The sequence below is a fragment of the Bidens hawaiensis genome, unplaced genomic scaffold (assembly GCF_021521415.1).
Source record: "Bidens hawaiensis isolate Kalapana, Puna unplaced genomic scaffold, B.hawaiensis_p1.1 tig00009577_1, whole genome shotgun sequence".
Lineage (NCBI taxonomy): Eukaryota > Viridiplantae > Streptophyta > Magnoliopsida > Asterales > Asteraceae > Bidens > Bidens hawaiensis.
The window spans coordinates 432,286-456,278 of record NW_027491716.1 but is presented as its reverse complement, the minus strand read 5'-3'; the positions used below and the strand labels follow the sequence as shown (position 1 = coordinate 456,278).

Sequence of the window (23,993 nt, the reverse complement as noted above, 5' to 3'; positions counted from 1 at the left end):
TTCATAAAACGTTCATTATATAACTTTATGTTTCTTCGTTATGAAGAAACGTTTTTTCCTTCGAAATTTACTATAAAGAAACGCTTGTTTTATCAACAACCTTTATATGAGAAGCTTAGTTTTTCTTTGAAATTTAATTTGTCTAAGTTATGTGTTGTGTTCATAACCTATACCTTAATAACGGATTTTTGCGTGTTATATATGGCTTGAATGGTGGGACAATACTTCTGTGCCCGTAAGATACGTCGAGTATCTGGACTCGTCATAGCTTGTCAAGAATGGAAACCGAGGCAAGGCAAAGAGAATCAGTTTGTGAAGTCTTCAAAACTCTAAGCCTTCGCCTACTCTTTATAGTTGTGTTCGTCCATCGGGAAATCTGGCGGTGGTCAGTCGGGCTGCCCCTTGACACGTGTTAAATTATGCATGTCTGACCCAATATTTATACAGTCGTCTGCGGCACGTGTTACACATTGGTGAATCGTTATCCACCATATGTTGTCATCGGGTTGGTTATTTCGGGGTTAAGCGACGGACCGTCGACACAATAAACAACAACAGTTGACTGCCTTCTCAGATTCTTAATTGGCCGACCACCAGGTAATCAGTAGTGGTCCACTGGGACAAGTTTTGCAAAATTTCAATTTAGTACTTGAACTTTTACTTTGGCAAAAAAAAAAATTAATTAACCCACCTATTTTCAAAGTTGACATTTTTCGTACGAAATTTCCGAAATGTTACATTAATATGGCACAATTATTATATCAAAAGAATCGAGTTTCGCTAGCTAAAAAAAAACTTGAATATAATGGCTTGTTATTAGATAAGACTTAAGCTTCTTAATTTGAAAAATTAGCGAAAATTTGAACACGTGTAGCGATTGGCTAGAAAATAAGATCAAGACATTTATTTGTAAATTATAGCATCACTTATACAACTATATAAAAAAAACATTTGCAAACCTACGAAGAAAACCATATGGTAATAATTTTTCGAAAGAATAATTATATATTTCTCTCCTTAATTATCTTTTAATTTAAAATGTTGTTCGTATATGCTTACATTGTATCGGAAACAATGGTCAACTAGTTTTATACCCGTCCGGTGGCGGGTAGTTTAATGCCGTAAACATAATTATTCACTACTAGAAAATTGAGCAATTGCAACCAAAATTTGCTACCGAAAAAAAACGGTAGCAACTTTAGCGACCGATTTAGCAAGTTTGCTACCGATAAGCATTTTTACCTGGCACGGTAGCTAAACGGTCGAAGTTTTTGCAACCCTTTGTTTTCGGTAGCTAAGCGGTATGAGTTTTTGCAACCGGTGGATAGATGGTCGAAGTTTTTGCAACCGGTAAATAGACGGTCGGAGTTTTTGTAACCGATGAAAAGTAATAGGAGTTTTTGCAACCGGTGGCATTGAGACGTCTTAGCGGTGGCAAATAGTAATTTTGATTTGTGACCAATTTGTTCTCTATTGTTTTAATCACAATAGACTTATATAATTATATAGGAGTACGTGACCACAAGAACTAAGGTAGCGTTTGGTATGCAGCAATGATAATAGGAATTATGAAATGATTTATTACGTGGGAATGAAAAATGTGATGTTTGGTTGCTCAATGGAATGGAATCATCCATTACACATGGAATCACATTCTATCAAAACCATTCCTTCCCACCCTCCCTTTTTTTCCATTCCATTCCTCCTTCGCCATACTTTCTCAAAAACTCCATCACTTAATAACAACCACCACCACCACCACCACCATCTCCACCACCACCACCACTTGAACGCCAGTACCAACACCGTCTCCACCACTACCACCTTACCACCGGCGCTACCGCCGCCGCCGCCACCACCACCTTACAACCAGCGTTACCATCACCGCCACCATCGTTGCGATAACCATGCAACCATTGTCATCGCCTCCGCTTGGCCATCATCGCCACCACCATTGTCGCTGCCTGACAACCACCACCTAACAGCCACCACCCTACCATCGCCATCACTACCAATCCTATCACCACTTGACCACCGCCACCACCACAACCATCACCCCTACCGCCTGACTGCCGCCACCACCACCACCACCTCCATCGCCACCACCATTTTCGTCACCGGAGCTACCACCACCTCCGTCGCTAATGTAGTTTTTTTTTTGGTAAAAAAAATAATTTTGTGACATGAGTATTTTTATTATTTCTATTTCATTCGTATGATTTTTGTAGATACCAAACAACATAAAGTAATAATTCATTTCATTCCCAATACAAGACAAAGAAATGTATTCATGTATTTCATTCTCTTTTCCGTTCCGTTCCGTTCCGTTCCCCATTCCATTCCATTCCCCCCTCGTTCAGCCATCTATCCATCGCTCCGGTTTCCGCCGACTTTCATCTTCTCCGACTAACACTGGCAACTCTCCGGCGCCGGCAAATTCCTCCCCGATTGACTTCTGCAATCTCTGGCGATGATGCGTTCTTCTAAATCTAATTAATTTCCGGCGAATTTGAGTTAGGAATCCGGACACAGTGGATGATAAACGGAATCGAGGTATGTTAATTTCTAAACCTAATTAGCAATTGAGATTCGTTCACGTTGATTTCATGTGTTTAAAGACCTCTAAATTAGGGCTCAAATTCTGTTTATCATCCACTGTTTATTGCTGCTAATTTGTTAACTTAACACATGAAATCAACGTGAACGAATTAGGGCTCAAATCCGGATTTCTTATCGGAACAACTTAAAACTAGTCAGCAACTAAATTAGGGCTCATATGCTGTTTATAGCTGCAATTGAGATTATTCATGTTGATATGTTATGTGTTTTCACTACTTTGAAGTAGTAAGACCTCTAAACTAGGGTTCATATTCTGTTTATCATCCACTGTGTTATCAGGTGATTTTGAATAATGAACATGCTATACATGCACACCATGTGTTTGATAAAAATCTTGTGAGTTTTTGCCTCACCTTTCATTTGCAACTTTTATGGATTTTATCTACTGATTATAGATATCATTAAGTATATCCAAAAAGATTAATCACTTGTGTGTTCATTAACATATGAATGCTTCTGTAAAGTTTAGTAAAGGGCATGCAAATTATAAAATTAGAAATACCATAATATTTGTAGTTTGGATCTGGAGCTAGTTCTTGATTTGGATGAAAATATGGTTTGCAAGGCTGGATTGACATGATTTGAAGGTTTGCTTGTCGCTAGCTATGCTCTTTTCTGGATATTTGCTATCTATCTTCATTAATCCTTTAATTTGTTATTATTGTATATCAAAACGAAAGAGTGGTTCATGTTGTATGGAACCCGGGATCAAAGTATGCTATGTGGTTGTGAGTGGGGAGAAAGGGGTAATTTATGTGATGTTTGTAAGGGTAATTTATTTCTAGCTGCAGTGGGGTCGTCGTATATTAGCTTGATTATCTTTGGAAATTAATGAAAGTTATGTTTTCAGCTTTTGTAATATGTATGATGTGTTAACTATTAGCATCAGTTATCATCATCTGAAAACATTACCAATAATATATTAATTTTTTATTAAATAGTGTCTTAATGACAACATTGTGGATCTCATTGGCCATGCTTTAGCTTTGGACAAAGATACTTAAACGAACCTGCTCTTGACACAGTGTAAAGAATGATGCCGTTAACACTTTATTAATTTCCGTCATCTGTCTTCTATAATTTTTTATGATTACTAACTGATTTTAATGTTATCTTTAAACTAGGTTTATGCCGAGTCACTTGTAAGTTTTCAAGGAGGATCACCTCACATTTATCCTTTATATGGAGTAGGCGAGCTTCCTCAGGTACAACTTTTATGCTACACTTGCCTAATTTGTTTATGTTATAATGTTACTTTGTTTACTTTTGAAATAAGATTTATAAACATCAAGTCACTTAATGTTCATTTCAAAATATTTTTGTGGGCTTTTGCTTGACTCAGTGTTGTTATGGTGAAACCTATATGTTGAATAAACTCGAGTGTAAGGTATTCCATATCAGCATATCATATATTTTTTTTCTGAACTACAGCTTTTCAAATATTCTATAATGTTCACTAAGTATATTTAAACTAATATTAGGTTGAGTTTGATGAAGAAGGCAAGGATTTCAGAGGGTGAAACCACTAAGTGCAAGAAAGTCGTTTGTACTCCTTATTTGCCTATCAAGGTATTATAAGATCATTGATTTTTTTATCAATAATCATTGAATTTGTTTATTAATAATCATTGTTAAAATTTATTTGACAGGTGAGAAAGGTGTGGCCCAAACACTTTGCATTATGAGTCATCCAATCCAAACACGAACGAATTGCACTTGGTTCAGGTTATTCCTCCACAAAAGCAGTTGGGTCGCTGATCCGACATGTGGTTTGTTCTTTATTCTTGTGTTGTGTTGCACGTGCAGAGCATTTCTAGGATGCTTATTGAATGAAGAATTGCCATTAACAATATCAACCGTACGAAATTCTCAAGGTAAGAATGATAAATTCATTGTTTCTTTAGGATTTTATAAGATAGCATGTGAATCGTTTAAACGAGTCTAAAAATATACTGCTACATGCATCATAATCATTTTGAATTATCACTAAGCTCGAACTCGGCTCGTTTAACTTACATAAAGCTCGAGCTCGACAACTAAAGGATTTTATATATATTTATTAATAATTATATGTATTATAAAAATGATAGGCTTGTTTAGGCTCACTTGACAACTGAAGCTCGGGCTCGGGCTCGGGCTCGGGCTCGTTTATTAAACGAGCTTACTTTTAAGCTCGGGCTTGGGCTCCTTTATATTTGAGTATTTTTATTAGTCAATTACTGGTCTTTAGGTGTTACATGTTTTCCTGTTAGGTTACCTTACACCTTTTCTTGACTTTTGTTCTCACCTTAGCTAAGTTTAGGGGTGTGCGCCATTAGGTTTGCAGCCTTAACCGAGAAAGAGATGAAGTTAAAGTTTAACAAATGTGTTCTTTTTTAATGTACTTGAGTAGACCTGTTTGTTTTTAAAAGTGCAGACCCAAAATTATAAATGTACGAAAGCTGCCTTTCTTGACTTGTTTCTGTTTCTCTTTAATGGACTTTAACCCATTTGATTTCACAGCATGACCAATTTTTTTTTAACATGCAAACCCACAATTTTTTATTAACAACTTTAAAAAGGAATCTGTTTTAAGCGTGCAGGCACACAAATTTTGGTTAATAGTCTTAAAAATGATCTATTATTTTTTCGGTTCATTTAATTCACTTATAGTTCAGTTAAGACTATACATATAACTTAGGGCTATGCACCATTCAGTTTGCAGCCTTTTAACTGAAACCGGCCAGAACTTAAATTTTAACAAATGAGTTGTTTTTTTTTAATGAACTTGACCAGATTGTCGCTCGCTTGTTTGTTGTTTGAGTCCTACACTGTTGTTTACCTTTCTAAGGCGTTTTCAATGCTTTTCAGCCTGCATCTCGGGAGGAAAGAGGATATATTGATGACCTGAATCAAATGATACCTGAGGTTACTAGCCTGCTTAAGATCTTATGGCCTAATTACAGTATGCAATGGGCTTTATTGACAAGTACGAAGCTCTACTGCATGTAGTGGACATTGACGTATGTGAGGGCTGATATTTAGAAGTATGTAAGTTTTGGTTTTTGATTTGTAACATGTTTTTTATTTGTATATAGAACTCGAATAACATTTTGTTAACATTAAACATCTTTGATAGAGTTTTTTCGTTAGATTTGTGTTTGCATCTGTATTTATATGATATTGTATGCATATGAAACTTTCTAATAATATTTTTCTCAAAAACGTTGCGACGATAAAATGGTCGAAAAAGGAGCAGTTGCAAGGCATGGTCTCATAGCGGAGCAGCAGTTCGCAACATCTGCGACCACGCGGCCGTGGTCGCAAGATCTCTGACCGTGCAGCCGTGGTCGCAAGATCTCCGACCGCGGAGCAGTGGTCACAAGATCTCTGACCGCACAGTAGTCGCATGATCTCCGACCGCAACCGTGGTCGCAAGATCTGCGACCGCGCAGCAGTGGTGGCAAGATCTCCGACCGTGCAGCAGTGGTAGCAAGATCTCCGACTGCAACAGCAGTGGTAGCAAGATCTGCGACCCCAGTGCAGTCGCAAATGTAATAGCAGTCGCAAAAAGGTCGCAACAGAGCAACAGCGTTTTTCCCACTGCGCTTTCGGTTGCAAAACGGTCGCAACAAGGAAATTGCGACCGTTTTGCGACCGAAAAAATGGTCGCAAATGCCTATTTTTGTAGTAGTGATTAAGATAAACGAACAGCGTATTTACCTTGTAAGTGCAAAGCCAACAAACTACACTAAAATAATGACAACACAACGAAAACAGTCCTTAACTACCAAACTGTGAGCATGTCGTATTTAAAATAAAAATGTTAATTAACACTCATGTATAGTAAAACAACTTGATGAATAGATAAAAAGGAAGATAAATATAAAAAGCTATGATATCAAGACTTGAACCAAAATCATCCTTTTACTTCAATGGACCTGTTGGGCTTGCTTATTTCCCTTAGCTTCATGTATACAAAAATTGGTGTATGCTTCTGTGAGGGAATGAGACAGCCTCCAATTAATGATACAGCCAATCCTCTATATACATACCCGCTGCTTTAAAACCAAATTATTCAGTTAGTACCTTCTACTTATCTATTGTTTTATATATTAAGTTTCTTGACATTTTCAATCTATGAAGGCTTTAATAGTTACATGTTTCATGACACTTTCCATTAGACATCCAAAGTTTCTTAATGGATGGAAGTAATACATTATGATCATTCAAGGCACCCTGATACACAAATAAACTATACTTTTAACTAAAAAAATACATTATGTCAAATAGACCAATTTAAACTTAAAAATGTGATATGTATTCTCCAATATTTCAGCAAAAAGGTGAAGGAAAAAAAAAGAAGACTAATGGAATAAGAAAAAAAAACGTATGAACTTAAGAGATGATACCGTTTGTGATCGTTCCCTTTTATGATTACTCCTACACAGGCCGCCAATGGTCCTGAGTTCCATGCATTTGCCTCCGGGGCTGGAATTGCAGTCCATATTTCCAGTGGGTCCATTGGACTATAATGGCTATTTTGCTTTTTCTTGTGAGCCAAAGCATTTAAGATCCAGGGCTGTGATGGTGATCAAATTGTTCCACACAGTGTTTGCATGTAGGACAGTGCTTAAAGTGAGTCTTATTATCTGAGCAAAAGAGTCATTTAGCATCAATATCATAAAGCGCTTATTGAATAAAGAATGCATCTATTGTGTGCTTTGTTATATTAATGTGGGAAAGACTTGTTTTATCAATTAATTAGAAAAAGTACCACAGGATCGACAATATTCTCCAATCCCTCCAAAAGTCTGTTTTCACAAAACTGGGGTTCATTCTTAGAGCCCAACAATAGCAGCGACTTTCAGAAGTTAAAAACTAACATAGATGAAAACAAATGATACAGATTAGCATAGTAGATTAAAGTGTGAATCAGAGATATATGATGCAAGTTTTGATATTGATGCCGCAACACTCCACAGCAGTAGTGATAAATTGATTTCAGCCGATTAGGTTAGGTTAGGTTAGGTTAGGTGGTGTTGAGGGAAATTAGGGGGAGGGACGACATGGGTGGTTGGAAGCTGATTAACCGCACCAAGTAGAAACCTCCGTTAACTGATGCTTCTAGAAGAAACTCCATAGGCTTCAACGGATGGGATTTAAAGATATGGACTTTAAACGGTCAAGATCAACCCAAAATACAGTTTTAATGACCGGAAACAATATCTATACTATATATAATATAGGAGTCATGGACAAATTAATTTTAACTTTCTCCCTCAACTTTAACCAACTTTTATAAATTTAAAGAATAATTCTAATTTTCGTCCATCATCTTTTAATCGTTTATTCTTTATAATTTCATTTTTAACCCAAATACCTCACAATTTTTAAACGAACATAACCTTTTCGTAAGTTAATATATTTTTTAAAAAAAATGAACCATAAAAACGAGCATTTAATTCTCTTTAATTTGAGTATGATATTGTCATAATTTTTTTCAGTTAAAAAAATAAAATTTTATGTATAGGCGTTTGTCGTCCGGTTTTGATGGTTTTAAATTAAATCACGAGCTAAACCATTAATAACAGTTTTTGGTCACCGAAAACTGAAACTAGATCTTTGAAAATTGAAACCCAACAAAACCAAACCATTAACAATGGTTAGATTCTGTTTTCGTTTTTACTTCGATATTAAATTGTGTTATAAGAACTATGAATCTACTTATCCTAATAAATAGTTTTACGGTTACAAACGAAACAAGAAGCATCCATAAATCTATAATGTGATTACCAAGATTAGTTTCCGCTGCATCGCGCGGGCACCCGCCTAGTATTATATAATATGTTGGTCATGTATATTGTATGATTGTGTTTTGGTGTCCTTCTGAATCTTTAAACAATTAAGCGTAGAACATGTATCTTATATCATCCTTCAATTTTCATCTTATTTTCATGTCTCTTTTGAACCCAAAGGGCCACTCAATATAGCTAGCCAAAAAGCTGTATTTGCAAAACACGAAATGAACACAATCATGTGCATCATGTGCATAGATACCAGTAGGAGAGACACGGGTCGGGTTTACAAATACGAATACGAATCAAAAAGTGACAAATGTCACAGGGGATGTACTTAGGATATGCTATATGTATAATATTACATGATGTTTTTTGCTACTCGTCCTATATAACAATGTTTTAGTGACATAAGAATAATTTACTATGCATTCAATCTTGACCAAGAACACTTTAAAGTGGTTATGTGGTACATTGGCCTAATAATAATAGAGTAATAAGTGAGCATCAAATCTTTTCTTGATCTGTGGAATATGGTACATATACTCATTTTTTTCCTTTGCGTGGATCAATCAGTCGCTATTAACGTCTCTTTGAATGGTAACGGTTTGGTAAGGTACACTAGCATAAAAGTATTATCCCCAAACATTCTCAATTCAATGTCTAGCAAATGGGGAGAGAAATGGATATGCTAAGTATATGCTAGAAGATAGCATTTGCATACTTCTTGATCCCCTATAAATTGTTTGGAACCTGATACGGAGCTTATCAACCAATTGTCTTTAAAGGTTCTTTAACTGTATGAATGCATTGCTGGGTATTACTTCTTTGGCAGTTAGTAAGTTATTAGCTAGCAATAACTGCCAAGGGAGATTTGCCCTACAATTCATCGATTGTACATATTTTGATATTCTAACTCTGACATGAGTGGATTTCCCAATAGTTGACTTTCCGAGTCATTGGACGGTATTAACTCACTATCTATAAAATCTTAATTAAATTAAATTAGTTTTCGCAATATATGTGTTTGCAATCATGCACATGATCTTGTTTTGTGGCATGTAAGTCGATGATATTCAAGTATACTGTCAATGTGCATTGTGCAATCACATGCCTTTCTTGGATACAACATTCATTATTTTGATTCGTGATACCAAAATAATCCATTTTTAAGATTTTAACGAAACTTTTAACCATTTAAAAAGATAATTTCAACATATATCTTAGTAAGTATATAACTTTAATATCAATTACGTTGAACATTGTTACTGTTTTCGGCCTAGTTAATAATACCTAAAATATTATCTGCCTTGGAACATTAATGTAAGTATGTAATACGAACGAAAACCCTACAAAATAAGTTAATAACAATTGGAGAAATGCGACATAAATTATTTTTGGAAATCAGACTACACCTACCATCAATCTGATCATAACGTAAACAAGCGGCTACTTGAGGCAAATTATCAACCATGAACAGGTAGCTTGTTTGTAATTGGACTACTAAAATGTAGGCGTGTCAAAGAATAGGCGTAAGTGGAGTTAAAAACGAACTCCCTCGACCCTCATCGATTAATTGACAATCGTTGCTCACCTATCTGAAGCCCAAACTTTGAAATCAAATTGAAGCCAGCCTAGCTACTATAACAGGTTGGTTTGGTTCGATTTCAATTTTCAATGGTTTTGTTTTGGTTTAAGATGATAAAAAATATTAACAATTTGGTTCACGGTTTAGCTTAAATTCGGTATAAGCAAACTGTGAACATCCCTACAACTAGATGCACTTGACTGCATTGTCTATATAGATATAAATAAAGCACAATGTTTTAAAAAACCGAGTTTTATTAGCTTAAATATAAAAAATCAAATATAATGTGAGGTACATATACGGTAATGTTCGTAATGGTAATAAATTAGCAGATTAAACATAATAATTGATCCTTTCTTTGCTTAGGTAGGAGGACGAATAACTGGGCTCTAATAGTTCTTCAGTTACGTCACCTTAAGGCGAAAGTCCAGTTTCGTTCTTACCCATGGGTAATAGTGATTTGGCTAGAACATAAGATAAAAACTTATGTTCCTAATCACTTCTAATACGATACACAAAGGTGCTTAAAAACCTATAAAGGAAACTATATGATAATATTTTTCAAAAGAATAAGCATAGAATTCTTTCCTTATATTTTAATTTAAGATCTGAACTATAGTCAATATGTTGGTCAATGGTCATATATGTGATTGTGATGCTGTGTACCTTTAGGATGTTAGAGCAAGAACAAGAATCTTAACATGCTTTAATTTGCATCTTATTTTCATGTCTCTTTGAAACCCAAAGGGCCACTCAAAGTAGTAACTAGTGGGCATAGATACCAGTAAGAAAGACATGGGATGTGCTTAGGATATGCTATATGCATAATATAACATGCTGTTTCCTGTTGCCCACCCTATATAATAGTTTCAAAGAAAGGTTATAGTCATCGACTATGTGAGCCGTTACTAAGTGTACGGATGCATTGCTGGGCAATTACTCTTTCAGCAGTTAGTATGCACTATGCGCCCTCTAACTGCCAAAGGAGAGTTACCCTGTAATTCAGCTTTACATATTGCTGTAGTACGATTTCGCTCATTAGATTTCTATTCAAAGGTTCATGTCATATTGTTCATTTCACTTTAAGTGTCAAATTTGCAATCACCCGCAATTGTAGATAGTAATTATATTAATCTACTGCAGATGATGCATTTTCTTGATAGTAATCTAATTTCTCTTCTAAGCAACTTGTCCTTGATATGATAAATTAATTTTGTAAGTTGCATGGTTGGTGGTTATTTTCTACCATACATTGGGCCATTGCCACAAGTTCTGCTTTAACGAGACGTGTCGATCTTTTCATGTCACATTAACATGATTGTCAACCTTCATGTCTTCTTAACCAATTGATAATGATTGTTGAAGATAATAAACGAAATTAATCTTATGACAGTGAGGACAATTACTCAACATCGGTTACCAGCCAAAAGTAAACAAACAAAAATAAAAACAATCGATTGATTAAAACATTTAAATCTGTTACATTTCGATCCGTTTAATTCTGTTAAAAAAAAACAAATGCAAAAGGTAGCTAACAAAACTTGATAAAAATTTATCACAGTTGATTATTTTAATGGATAGATTAAACTATTATTCCGTTGTTTAGTTATTAAAAAAGTAATGAAATGTGTGTACTATTTTCATAGAATAAATTTAAAAAAAAGACATACTGTGCTATTTTTATAAAACAAAATTTAAACCCAAAAAAATAAGAATATGGCCCATAATGGCTTATATGACTCGTGTCACTAGAAGATGGCCAGTAATGGTATATAATATATATGACTCAGATTACTGGAATTTGGCCCATATATTTTTTCTGATGGACTCCACCCACACACGATACGGCCCATAAATTACAATACGACTCATATTTTGTGCAGATGGCATTTTTGACAACCTTTTACTGTTTTATCAAGAAAGTAAATTTTATTGTTTTAAATGACCAAAATTATATTCTAGTGGCATGGCATCCTTGTGAAATTTTGGGTTCAAATCCTTGTTTAAATAAATAAATTTGTAAATTTCAATCCGAACTTAACATTGTAAAGTTTTACTTCATGCAAATATATTTAAATTTATTATTGTTAATACCAAAATACAATAGCATAACAATCTAAAATATAAAATAAAAATATGAAATTCAAACGGTCAATTTGGCAATTTGATTTCAAAACCTTATAATTTCCACCGTTTCTATACTACAAATCAGAGAATTTTCATTGACGAATTAACAATTAGTGATCCGTTAGTAAAGACGGTATTCCTTCAAATCACACCCTCACAGAGTCACAGGAGTCTCACAAACAAACTAAATTTTGAAAACTTACAAACAATATTGTGCATTTGGACCGGCAAATGAAAAGAAGTTAATATAAGTCATCATAACAGTTCTCTATGACATTATTTATATGCATCATATGAATTTATGATTGTAACAATGTAAATTTGTTTTCTATGGCATAAAATATCTTGTATTAAGTTATTCCATGAGATATCCCTTATGTACGTATACCAACGTGTTAGTGTCGACATAAGAATAATTTACTATACAATTTCAAATCGGACCAAGAATACTTTTAAGTGATTTTGTGGACCTCGTATCACTTTCTGCATCGGCCTACTAAGAAAAGAGTAAGTAACAAATAAGCATCGAAACTTTTAATAGAAGTACATTGGCATAAAAGTATAATCCGCAAACAATCTTAACTCTATCTCTAGCAAATGGGGAGAGAGATGTGCCAAAGTATATGCTAGAATACAACATGTGTATACTAGCCTATAAATTGTTTGAACCCCGTTGGAGTTATTATCAACCAATTGTCTTTAAAGGTTGTTTAAGTGTATGAATGCATCACTGGGTAATTACTCCTTTAGCAGTTAGAAGTCATTGACTAACACTAACCGCCAAGGGAGATTTGCCCTGCGATTCATCAATTGTACATATTTTCGATATTCTAGCTCTAACATAAATCTAGTGTTTAATGTCAATTATATTTTTACACGTGTAGAGTTTAGTCATGTCCAGTTACATGCCTTATTGGATACAAGCTTGATTGCCTTGGATGATGTCATGATACTATGTGATGTCCCTTTGTAGCCAAGGAAGGTAATATTGTGTTTAATTTAAGACGTTTCAATTTGAGTGAAGGCATCATGTTTAGAGGTGTACAATTGAGATGGGTCAATTGGGTGAAAACCAATTTAGTAGTTCATAAGGAAACCAGTGATAGAACCGGCAGGCTGGGTCGGTTTGGACCCGGTTTGGTTGAAAAAGTTTTTTTTTGCCAAACCGGTTCGGATCAATTTACATCGAACTCGTTCCAAACCAGGTTTTTTTTTATTTTGTTTTTTTTAATATATATATGTAATCATGTTATACTATATCACAGGCCAGGGCTTTTCAGGCTCTTGCCCTCTTATATGCCAAGGCCTGCATTTGGGTATATTGTCTAGTTGCTCTCAATTCTCAACATTCTCATCCGGCCCATCAAGCTTTTTTGTTCGTTTACATGAAAGAAAAACAAATGCTTTTTTTTTTTAAATTATATGTAGTCGGGTTTGTCCGGTTTTGATAAAAATACACAGATTGGCAAGTAAACTAATGACTAACTAAACCAACCAGATTGGGTGTGTGGGTTGGGACCGACCGACTTTATGGTTTGAAGGTCTAGTTTTTGTAGTTTTAATGGATCTTTTATTTTTAAGTCGTTGGCTTGTATACATAATTGTGCATTCTAAAAATAAAAATTGATAAATAAAGAAAAACTAAGCGTGTGGTTACGAATTTCAAACCATCATCCAAATTATCAAACTATCAAATTGAAAACACTACTATTTGAATCACGAACCTACCGGCATACTTTGATTTAAACAGTCCGACTGATTATGATGATTTATAATTAGATCCATGGTTTAACAACGCCAATATGTTAAACACCTGCCGAGTAGCGGAGTACTAACCAAAAGATTCAAAGCAAATTTTTTCTTAATTGGACAATTTATATTATTCTTTTATTATAAAAGAATTTATACTGTCACACTATAGTTTTACAAATTTATACAACATTATTTTATCACACTATAGTTTTCCACTTTTACTTTTTGACATTTCACAAAATTGTCATTTGCTCTACAACCAAAAGCAATGTGTCATACTGTCATGGTTCAAAAGAGAAAGCAAGGTTTTAAAAATCCATTATTCAAATTGACCACCAACATCAAAAGGTGATTTAACTTATTAATAAAATTTTGGTTTTATGGATTGCTTTATACCAACACAGAATTTTCGTTTTGGTTTTTTAGTTTCTTTTGGCTTTGAATGTAGACCTAGTATTCCTTTATATAGGTTGGTAACAATATGAGCCTATTTTATTTTCTTTTATACATTATTTATATAGGTATCTTATTTAAAAGGTATTTGGTGTGACATCATTGTATATATAAAAACTATTTATGTAACCCTTTTATAGACACAGTTAATAAATAATATAATTCTTGTTTATCTTGGTACTAAAGCCAAGTTCAACAAAACCCTAGCATAAACAACTTTCTCTAACAAGAGTAGAGTACAAAGCATCATATTAAAGCCCTAGCTGCCTCTACATGCCGGCTGCAAAACCTCTCACTCAAAACCCTTAGCAGACTAACCTTTTCTAACCAAGATTTGGTAGCAAAAACAACATTTTTTTGTGAAACACTAGTCGATACCATATGCCATTCACTTCAACCATTCACAATAGCTAAAAAAAAAACGCTTACCATATACAAATTTGCCCTCACCATGGTTACCCTAGCAACCACCACATGTCGCTCATCGTTAGAAGCCCCTTATAGAAACATCCTTCTCCGCATGATTGTTACCCTAGCAACCACCATGATTGTTCCGGCCATGATCCCTCCTTGCCACCGTAGGATATGATATCACTAGGAAACAAAAGAAAAAAAAATGTATTTTTACTTTTCAAGCTACAACACATACTCCGGTCTAAACTTACATAGAAATAATATAGAAGTAGACATATAATTATCATATCTAGAAAGGTACAAAAGTATACTATTATTCTCTATAACATAATGATACAAACAATTATGAAAATACAATTCCAACTTTACGTGCTCTGAAAAATAAATCTTTCACCAATTATTAATCATATCATATCATGGTTAAAGGTCTCTAGATGGGTGAATTGGCTAAGGAGTTCATGTTCTATACTATCTTTTTTAAAACAAACGAACAATGATTAAAAAGAAATATTATTTGTAATAAACATATAAAAATTTGAAAATATTTTTTTTTATTGCACCAGAAAATTGACTTAATTGCATGTTTAATATTCTTCTGTGGAAACATACATGCAAAACGTTTCTGACATGAATTGACCTAACGGCACACTTGTTTTTTTGTTCTTATGTGTTTGTCCATTTTCTTCTATTTCCGTTAATTGTGGCGCTTTCTTATTACAATTTTATATGACCTCCAAAATTTTTTATTACTTACTTGGTAAATTATACTTATAATAATTTGAGCATCCAATTACTATCACATCACATAAGAAGTTTCCGTTATTAACGTCTTTATATTTTTAGTTATCATTATAACATAAAATAAATCGGGTAGGTAAAAAATAGATAGGGTCAAAACAATTCGAGTCATAATGAGTAAAGCGTGATGAATTTAGGTATATATTTTGATCAAACTCAAACGTGTATAGACAATATAGGGAACTTTTATTGATCATGCTAAATGCAAATTCAGCCTTCATACACAACGAAAAGAGTATGATCTTGCTTGGACTTGTACAAATCTTGAAATTTACCGAACTGATAAATAGTTTATTAAGCACAATAATTAACAAAATAGTGAAATTTTAGCTGCTTCTTTTCCTAATTCGATTTGACAAATGAAAACCTCTAATCTCCGTAGTAGTTTAACATTTAATATCATTACAAATAGATTAGTTAAATCTTTGCCTTTTTTTTTCTATATTTTCATTATTCAAAAAGATAGCGGTTAATGAACAATATACTTGTTCCTTTACAAAGGAGATTTTGATTTATAAATTATAAACTTAGACGACTACAATGGATATTATAGGTACATAAATTTGAATGGTTAATTTATAAAGCTATTAGTATTGAAAAATACATAAAATCTTACCATCATCACCATTTTGTTGGTGTGGCCATAAAGTTTTCCCTAAAGAAAGATTTCTTATATAAAAAAAACATAATTTCTTACTTTTCATGGAAAAACTATCAACATAACTTCTCATATTAGAATTAAGTATACTAAGTCTAGATTAATACATGCACTTCTGAAAATCAATTAGAAAATAGCAAAAAATGAAGAAACAAATATTTTTGTGGAAGTTTTTATACCGAATCATATAATTAAAACGCACCATTAAGGCCATTGACACATTGGATGAAGAACGGACCACAAATAAGCTTGTTAGGTAAAATATAGATAAACAATACAAAATGCATTTAATATTTCAATCTTGAATGACAAAATGAAAAACAAATATAATAATATTAAGGTCTTAAAAGCGGTACGGGGAGAGAAGGGACCACTGAGTGAAGATATTGAAGAAAAGAAAGGGTCAAACGGCAAAATAACAAAAGTCTCTGCACACTGAACGCCGATCACATACCTTTTTATTTAATTACATCACCTACCCCTCCACCTTCCCATCTTTTCTATTTAATATTCCTTCTTCACTCACCACAAAAATTTTAAAAAGGAAAAGAAAACAAACAATTGCAACTAATGTGTATCTATAATTGCAACTAATGTGTATCTATAATTTTATACGATATATATATATTTTTTAATAAAATTATTTTTCAAGATTATCGGGTGATATTAGAATTGTTTAAAAAGCTTGTGACTTGATGGTCAATGGAAATTGACTCGTTTATAGATGAGTCGAGCTTAAGCTAGGGTAAACTCACTCATTTACTCGTTTAATATAAACCCAAGTTTTAACGTCTATAAAAAACAAAAACAACAGCCGTACCCGGTAAAAATCCCACCATTTTAACGTTTATAAGTTTCGGCTAAGTTATATAAATAAGCTCGTACAAATATGATACGTGAGTCATTAGAGACAACCTAATGTTAATTTTTCTTCATTATTAAAAGTTAATTTCAGATTAAATTTGTGTAAAGTTGTTCATCAGGTCATGCGTTGACTCTAGATTTTACGAATTGAACTCGAACTCAAACTTCAACTTGATCTTTAAGGATAAACGAGTTGAGGCAAGTGGGTTTAGTTTAACTTCGAACCCGAAGTAGAGATGAAGTTTCCTAGACTGGGGTTGCTCGTTAAGCGGCCATGATATATTGCTATTGATACATTTAACTATCTAAGATTTTACCGTCACTTGCAAGTCTAATATAAAACAATACTAATTTTTTGTTTGCTTAGTTTTTATAATAATGTCTTGACCGATGAATAATGGAGTTCAATTGATAGATCAATAATTAAGGATATAAAAGAAATATTATGTTACACCAAAGCAAGATTCAAGTATATCTACAAGATATGTTTTTTTTTAATATAGCTATACAAGATATGTATTAAACATATTTGACAACAAGGGGGCTAAAATAACCTAAAGTCTTATTAACTCATGTTTAGGGATAACTACATAACTTTAACCCGATAAGAAAACCCGAAACATACAGTAATGTATTTGTGTACGGAGAGTTGCTATGCGATCAGTTTTACACATGTTTGATAGAACCCAAAATATCAATATGTTATACAACCTTATAAATACATGTTAAAGTTATAAAATACTTAGAATTCTTTAATTATAGAAGCATAGTATGCTTTAAGTCGGTTTTGAGACGAGTTAAGATATGGTTCCAGATAATAGGCATTATAGCATATGACTTTTAATCACATAAGACCATAAAGCGTGTACATATGATACCCATGAACCTAAAAAGCAATAATAGACAATAAGTGCACGACACATATCGGATTGACAATACCAAAGCCCGTCTCCTTCGCGTTCACTGTCATGCCTACTCATGTTTAACTCATTCAACTTAAATTTGTTATGAATATTGAACATTCTCCTAATAAGTGCGAGACTTTACAACTTAATCCTCATTTAAAAGTGTTACTCATTTGCACTTTTCTCTTTTTATATGACTAGCGACTAATGTTAACGTTTCTTATCCCTATTTGATAGGGACAACAAATAAAGTAATTTAAAATATAAGTATAAGATTGCTACAATCTTATTGTTAAGAAAACATATTAGTTGTCATTAAGAGAGACCAAATATGATAGACATAGATAAAAACAAAGTAAATCCTTAAAAATCCCATGCTGTATGCACATTTTATTTTTAAATTACTATAATTAATTAACAGGGTTGAGCTGATAATGCCACTAAATTGCGGTAAACAAACTAAGATATCTTTGTCCTTTTTCGCTAAAAATGCTAGCCTTTTGTTTTAAAAAATGGTCTTAATTAAACAAATTGATTTTTATATTAAAAAAAAAGTGCTGACTTGCTAGTTGTTACTATTACCCCCTCGAGCTTGCATTATGTGCCCCTTATCTTTTCTAAGTTTCTAAAAGGCCCCTTTAAAAGTTGATAGCACAAACCATATTCTCCAAAAATAATTCACGACAAATTTATCCATGACACTTGTAGATTACACTTTCGTTTGCATGGTAATCTTGTATTAAGGGTGGATGGAGTGGGCTCTAGACGGGCGCTAGTACCAATCTGTATTGATGGGAATGCCCACATCGTGGTGGTCGGTACCGAGGTAAAACACATCCCAATGGTTTGGTAGTTTCGAGTCCATGAAGCAACCAATAAATAAATGGGTCCCGGTGGGGGTTGGTGGATCGAGAAGAATGGTGAAAGGTGGACGAAAACACCAATCCTATCATTTCGGTACCGTTTCATAATCCTTCCCGAATGAATCTTTGGGAACACCACTTCGTCCATCCCTAGAGAGAAGTAGCTTTGTCTAAACATAATGAAGAATTGTTTGATATTTATCACGAGCTGATACTATAACTCATTTAGAAGTCACAAATAAAATCTGAGAATGCAAGAACTTAGTTATCGATTAAGTTACATATATTAACAATTGTGAGTCCCAACTCCCAGGATTAATGATATAGTAACAGATACAAAGTCAGTTAAACACTTTTAGGCCCCAAATTAAAGTCGTAAAAAAGCTGTCTTTAAATAAAAAAGCCTATTATGAAAAAGTCTATATTTAGATTACTAAAATGCAATTTCTCAAACTTTCTATTTGAAGTTTTAGTGTTTTGCACCGTATGTCTATGCCAACGTGTAGGACAACTCACCATTATCAACTAGCATCTCAACACGTGTCCATAATAAACACGTGGGTCCCACACTCTTCCTTCTTTAATCCCTTTCCCTAAATAAAGTCTACGCAATTATGCATTCTCATTTCTCTGTCTGATAATAATAATAATAATAATAATAATAATAAATAAATCATTTCATACAACAGCACCGGTCTTTAAGGTCTGAAGAAAATAATAATAATAATAACCAAACATAAAAGTAACCGCCGCACCACGGCGGCCGGAATCCTAACCTCCGTTCACTTCTCCGGTAACCACAAACCCTTCCAATTCTCTTCTCACTTCTTCAGTCAATTAGCCTCAGTAAAATGCGGTAACTTCATTGGGTTTTGTTCAGTTATTATTATTATTATTCTAATTTCTAAACCTAGGGTTTGAGCTTTGAAATGAGAACAGTGATATGGGTTTGCTTGTTTATGCTACTTACTGATCTTATTACTACTCAATCACTGAACCCATCTCTGGATGATGATGTCTTGGGGTTAATTGTATTCAAAGCAGATCTTCAAGACCCAGATGGGAAATTAGCCTCTTGGAATGAAGATGATGACAGTCCATGTAAATGGAATGGTGTTAGGTGTAATCCTAGATCCAACAGGGTATCCGAGCTTGTTCTTGATGGGTTCGGGTTATCCGGTAAGATGGGTCGGGGCTTGATGCAGTTAAAGTTTTTAATTAAGTTGTCTTTAGCTAGAAATAATATTACTGGAAGTGTAGGTGTTAATGTTTCTCAACTTAGTAGCCTTAGAGTGATTGATTTGAGTGGAAATGGTTTGTCTGGCCCGGTGCCGGGTGACTTTTTTGGCCAATGTGGATCTTTGAGGTCAATTTCTTTGGCTGGTAATAAGCTTTCAGGTCAGATTCCGGATGGGCTGGGCTCGTGTTTGGATCTTGGTTCTGTTAACTTCTCGTCGAATCAGTTTTCAGGCGTGTTGCCTTCGGGTGTCTGGTCGTTACATGGACTTAGATCACTTGATGTTTCTGATAATCTTTTGAATGGTGAGATTCCGAAAGACATTGAGGGTTTGTATAATCTAAGAGAGATTAAGCTCGGAAAGAATCAGTTTACGGGTCAAGTTCCAGATCAAATTGGCGCTTGTGCGTTGCTGAGATCGGTTGATTTTAGTGAAAACTCGTTTTCCGGGAGTCTGCCAAGCTCATTACCGAAGCTTTCTTTATGCAAAGATTTAGACTTTCACAGCAATTTGCTCACGGGCGAGGTTACTGAATGGATAGGTGAATTTGGAAGCCTTGAAAGTATAGATCTTTCTAATAATATGTTCACTGGCGCGGTACCGGACGCGATTGGTAATATTAAGTCACTCAAAGTACTGAATATTTCCAATAATCGATTCTCCGGGAGCTTGCCAGCATCCATGATCAATTGCCAAAACATTCAGATATTGGATGTGAGTCGGAATTCATTAACAGGTTTTCTTCCTACTTGGTTATTCCAATTAGGGTTGCAAACCGTTCGGTTTTCAGATAATAAGCTGACGGGAAGCATCAATGATGCGTTTACTTCCTCTGTTAACATCTCACATCAGAATCTTGAAGTTGTTGATGTATCAGATAATGAGTTATCTGGTGAAATCCCTTTCGATATTGGGAAATTTATCAGCTTGAGATTCTTGAATGTGTCCAAGAATTCATTGACGGGCGAAATACCTAAAACTGTTGGCGAGCTTAAAGCTTTGGATTTTCTTGATTTGAGTATGAACCGGTTAAACGGAAGCATTCCTGTTGAAATAGGAGCAACTTCACTGAAGAATTTGTAAGCTTCTTCTAACTTAACATCTTTTATAAACTTTTATTTGTTATTTCTTGATCTAATCTTATGCATTTTGCAGGATATTATCACGAAATGATCTCTCGGGTTCGGTTCCTGTAACAATGTCAAAACTTGCTGATCTTGAATATGTGGATTTGTCTTTTAACAAACTCAATGGCACTTTGCCTAAACCATTAGCGAACCTTATCCATCTTGTTACATTCAATGTCTCACACAATCAACTACAAGGTGAGTTGCCAGGTGGCGCTTTCTTCAACAGGATATCCCCATCCTCGGTTGCCGCCAACCTAAATCTGTGTGGTGCTGCTGTGAACAAAAGCTGTCCAGTTGTACTTCCCAAACCGATAGTACTCAACCCGAACTCAACCGGGTCAGACCCTGACTCGGTCACTCAGATAATTGATAATAAGAAAACGATTCTTAGCATTTCTGCTCTCATTGCAATCGGTGCAGCTGCGGTGATTGTTATTGGCATAATATTCATCACCGTTTTGAATATTAGAGTCCGGTCCACTATGTCCAGGTCAGCAACCGCCATTCCGTTATCTGGCGGCGATTACAGCAGCTCTCCGACCACTGACACGAATTCTGGCAAGCTCGTTATGTTTTCCGGCGAGCCTGATTTCAGTACCGGAGCACACGCTTTGTTAAACAAGGATTGTGAGCTCGGGCGTGGGGGGTTCGGTGCGGTGTACAGAACCGTTTTTGGGGACGGTCGGTCGGTTGCGATTAAGAAGCTTACGGTCTCGAGTCTGGTTAAATCTCAAGAAGATTTCGAGAGGGAAGTTAAGAAACTGGGGAAGATTCATCACCCGAATCTTGTAGCGCTTGAAGGGTATTACTGGACTCCATCACTGCAATTGTTGATTTATGAATATGTTTCTGGTGGGAATCTTTACAAGCATCTTCATGAAGATGAGGATGGAGATGGAAACAGAAGCTCACTTACATGGAACGAAAGATTCAATATTATCCTCGGGATCGCTAAAAGTTTAGCTCACTTGCATCGGCTTAAAATCATACATTACAATTTGAAATCCAGCAATGTGTTAATCGACGGGCTGGGTGAGCCCAAAGTTGCAGACTTTGGTCTAGCAAGGCTTCTACCAATGCTGGATCGATATGTTCTTAGCAGCAAGATTCAAAGCGCGCTTGGTTACATGGCACCTGAGTTTGCCTGCAAAACGGTGAAAATAACAGAAAAGTGTGACATTTATGGTTTCGGGGTCTTGGTTCTTGAGATTGTAACGGGGAGGAGACCCGTTGAGTACATGGAGGATGACGTGGTGATACTGTGCGACATGGTTCGAGGGGCCCTCGAAGAAGGGCGGGTGGATGAGTGCATTGATGAAAGGCTGCAAGGGAAGTTTCCAGCTGAGGAAGTAATTCCGGTTATTAAATTGGGGTTGATTTGCACATCGCAGGTGCCATCAAACCGGCCCGACATGGCTGAGGTGATTAACATATTGGGGCTTATCAGATGCCCGTCGGAAAGCCAGGAGGAATCGGAGTTGTGATGTATGTAAAACTAGTTCTAATTGGTTATCCGGCGAATATGAATCCGATTAGTTTTAATCAGAGAGTATTGTTAGCTGTATGACACCGGATTCGTTTTCACCGGGTCCGGTTTTTGGATCGGGTATGACCCTTTTACTTAAAAACCTATCTGTCTTTCTTTCTCCCAACCCTTTTGTTGTTAATTGTTATGGTTGTTATTAAGCAATCATATTATCTTCATTCTATCTTTCTTTTTTAGGAAAAGTGATAACAGTTCCAAATAAATTGAGTGGAAATGGTGTTATTATTGTTATTTTAAAAGCCATGTGCAAAAGCTAGTTAAAGTGAGTTGTCCAAGCCCATGAATATTACTGTCATTTTCAATCATCAACTGCCACATGTATTAGTAATAAATTGCATTATCTGATTCTTTGTTATCAACATATAACAAACAGTTGCATACACCGGACATGAAAGCCTCCAAATTGTAATCAGTATGAGTTTTTTCTTTTTCTTTTTTTAATTTCTCAATATAAATATAATGTATAAATTTCTTTATTCAATCTTATTGATAACATATATTATGTTTTTATACTTCATATATTTACAAATTTGTATTCAATTTAACTTTCAAATTTGCTTAAAAATAAAAATGTTACATTAGTAGAAGGCTGCAAAAGGTTTCATGGGAATGATGGGATATATAAAAGTAAAACTGGAAACAATATAAAAATATCATATGTGATGTAAAGAAGAGAAAGTGTCCCAAGTGAGAAACATGTTCCCTTCATCACTTCATGCTTGCTTTAGTTTTCTTGAAAGACAAATTATGGATATCATTTCCTTTTTCTTTTTTTCTTTTTTTACTTTTTGTTGTAGAATCTAGATTACTTTGTTTATTTTATTTTATTTTAAGTTTTCAATTTATGAATATTACCTATTCTATTTATTTTTTCACTCATATTTCAGTTTATACAAATCAACCTCATTTGAACTGCAATTGAAATTAATTAAAAAAATCAAATAAAATATTAAATAATCGAAAGACTGATTTGATACATCAAAGTACAGTCAAAATTTTTGATTGAACGAATAAAGTATGTAATGTTTACATCGAAAGTCAAAATTACATGCCTAAGTAGCTCTATAGCCTCAAACGCAAGGAAACCAGAGGCATCAGATGCTACAAGTCTATGACATCTATAAAACCTCAGTCAAGATTGACCGATCAAATCATAAAACATCCATAAAACCTCTTTCCAATATAAAAATTTACAAAAACAAAATCTGATAGATTTTGATATTCTTTCTAAATATATTGCAGAAAAATGTGAACATCTTTA

At 34.5% G+C, this 23,993-nt stretch overlaps 1 protein-coding gene across 1 annotated transcript in view; it reads left to right on the top strand.

The window, feature by feature from the left end:
• LOC143533045 (putative LRR receptor-like serine/threonine-protein kinase IRK) overlaps nt 1-22,819 on the top strand; it is a 223,692-nt gene extending 200,873 nt beyond the window's left edge. Inside the window, exons 2-3 of the mRNA XM_077027926.1 lie at nt 19,741-21,135; nt 21,212-22,819. Of these exons, the coding sequence (XP_076884041.1) occupies nt 19,748-21,135; nt 21,212-22,670 (2,847 nt within the window). The 5' untranslated portion in view covers nt 19,741-19,747 and the 3' untranslated portion in view covers nt 22,671-22,819. The remainder of the gene's footprint in view (nt 1-19,740; nt 21,136-21,211) is intronic.
• Nucleotides 22,820-23,993: the final 1,174 nt, after the last annotated feature.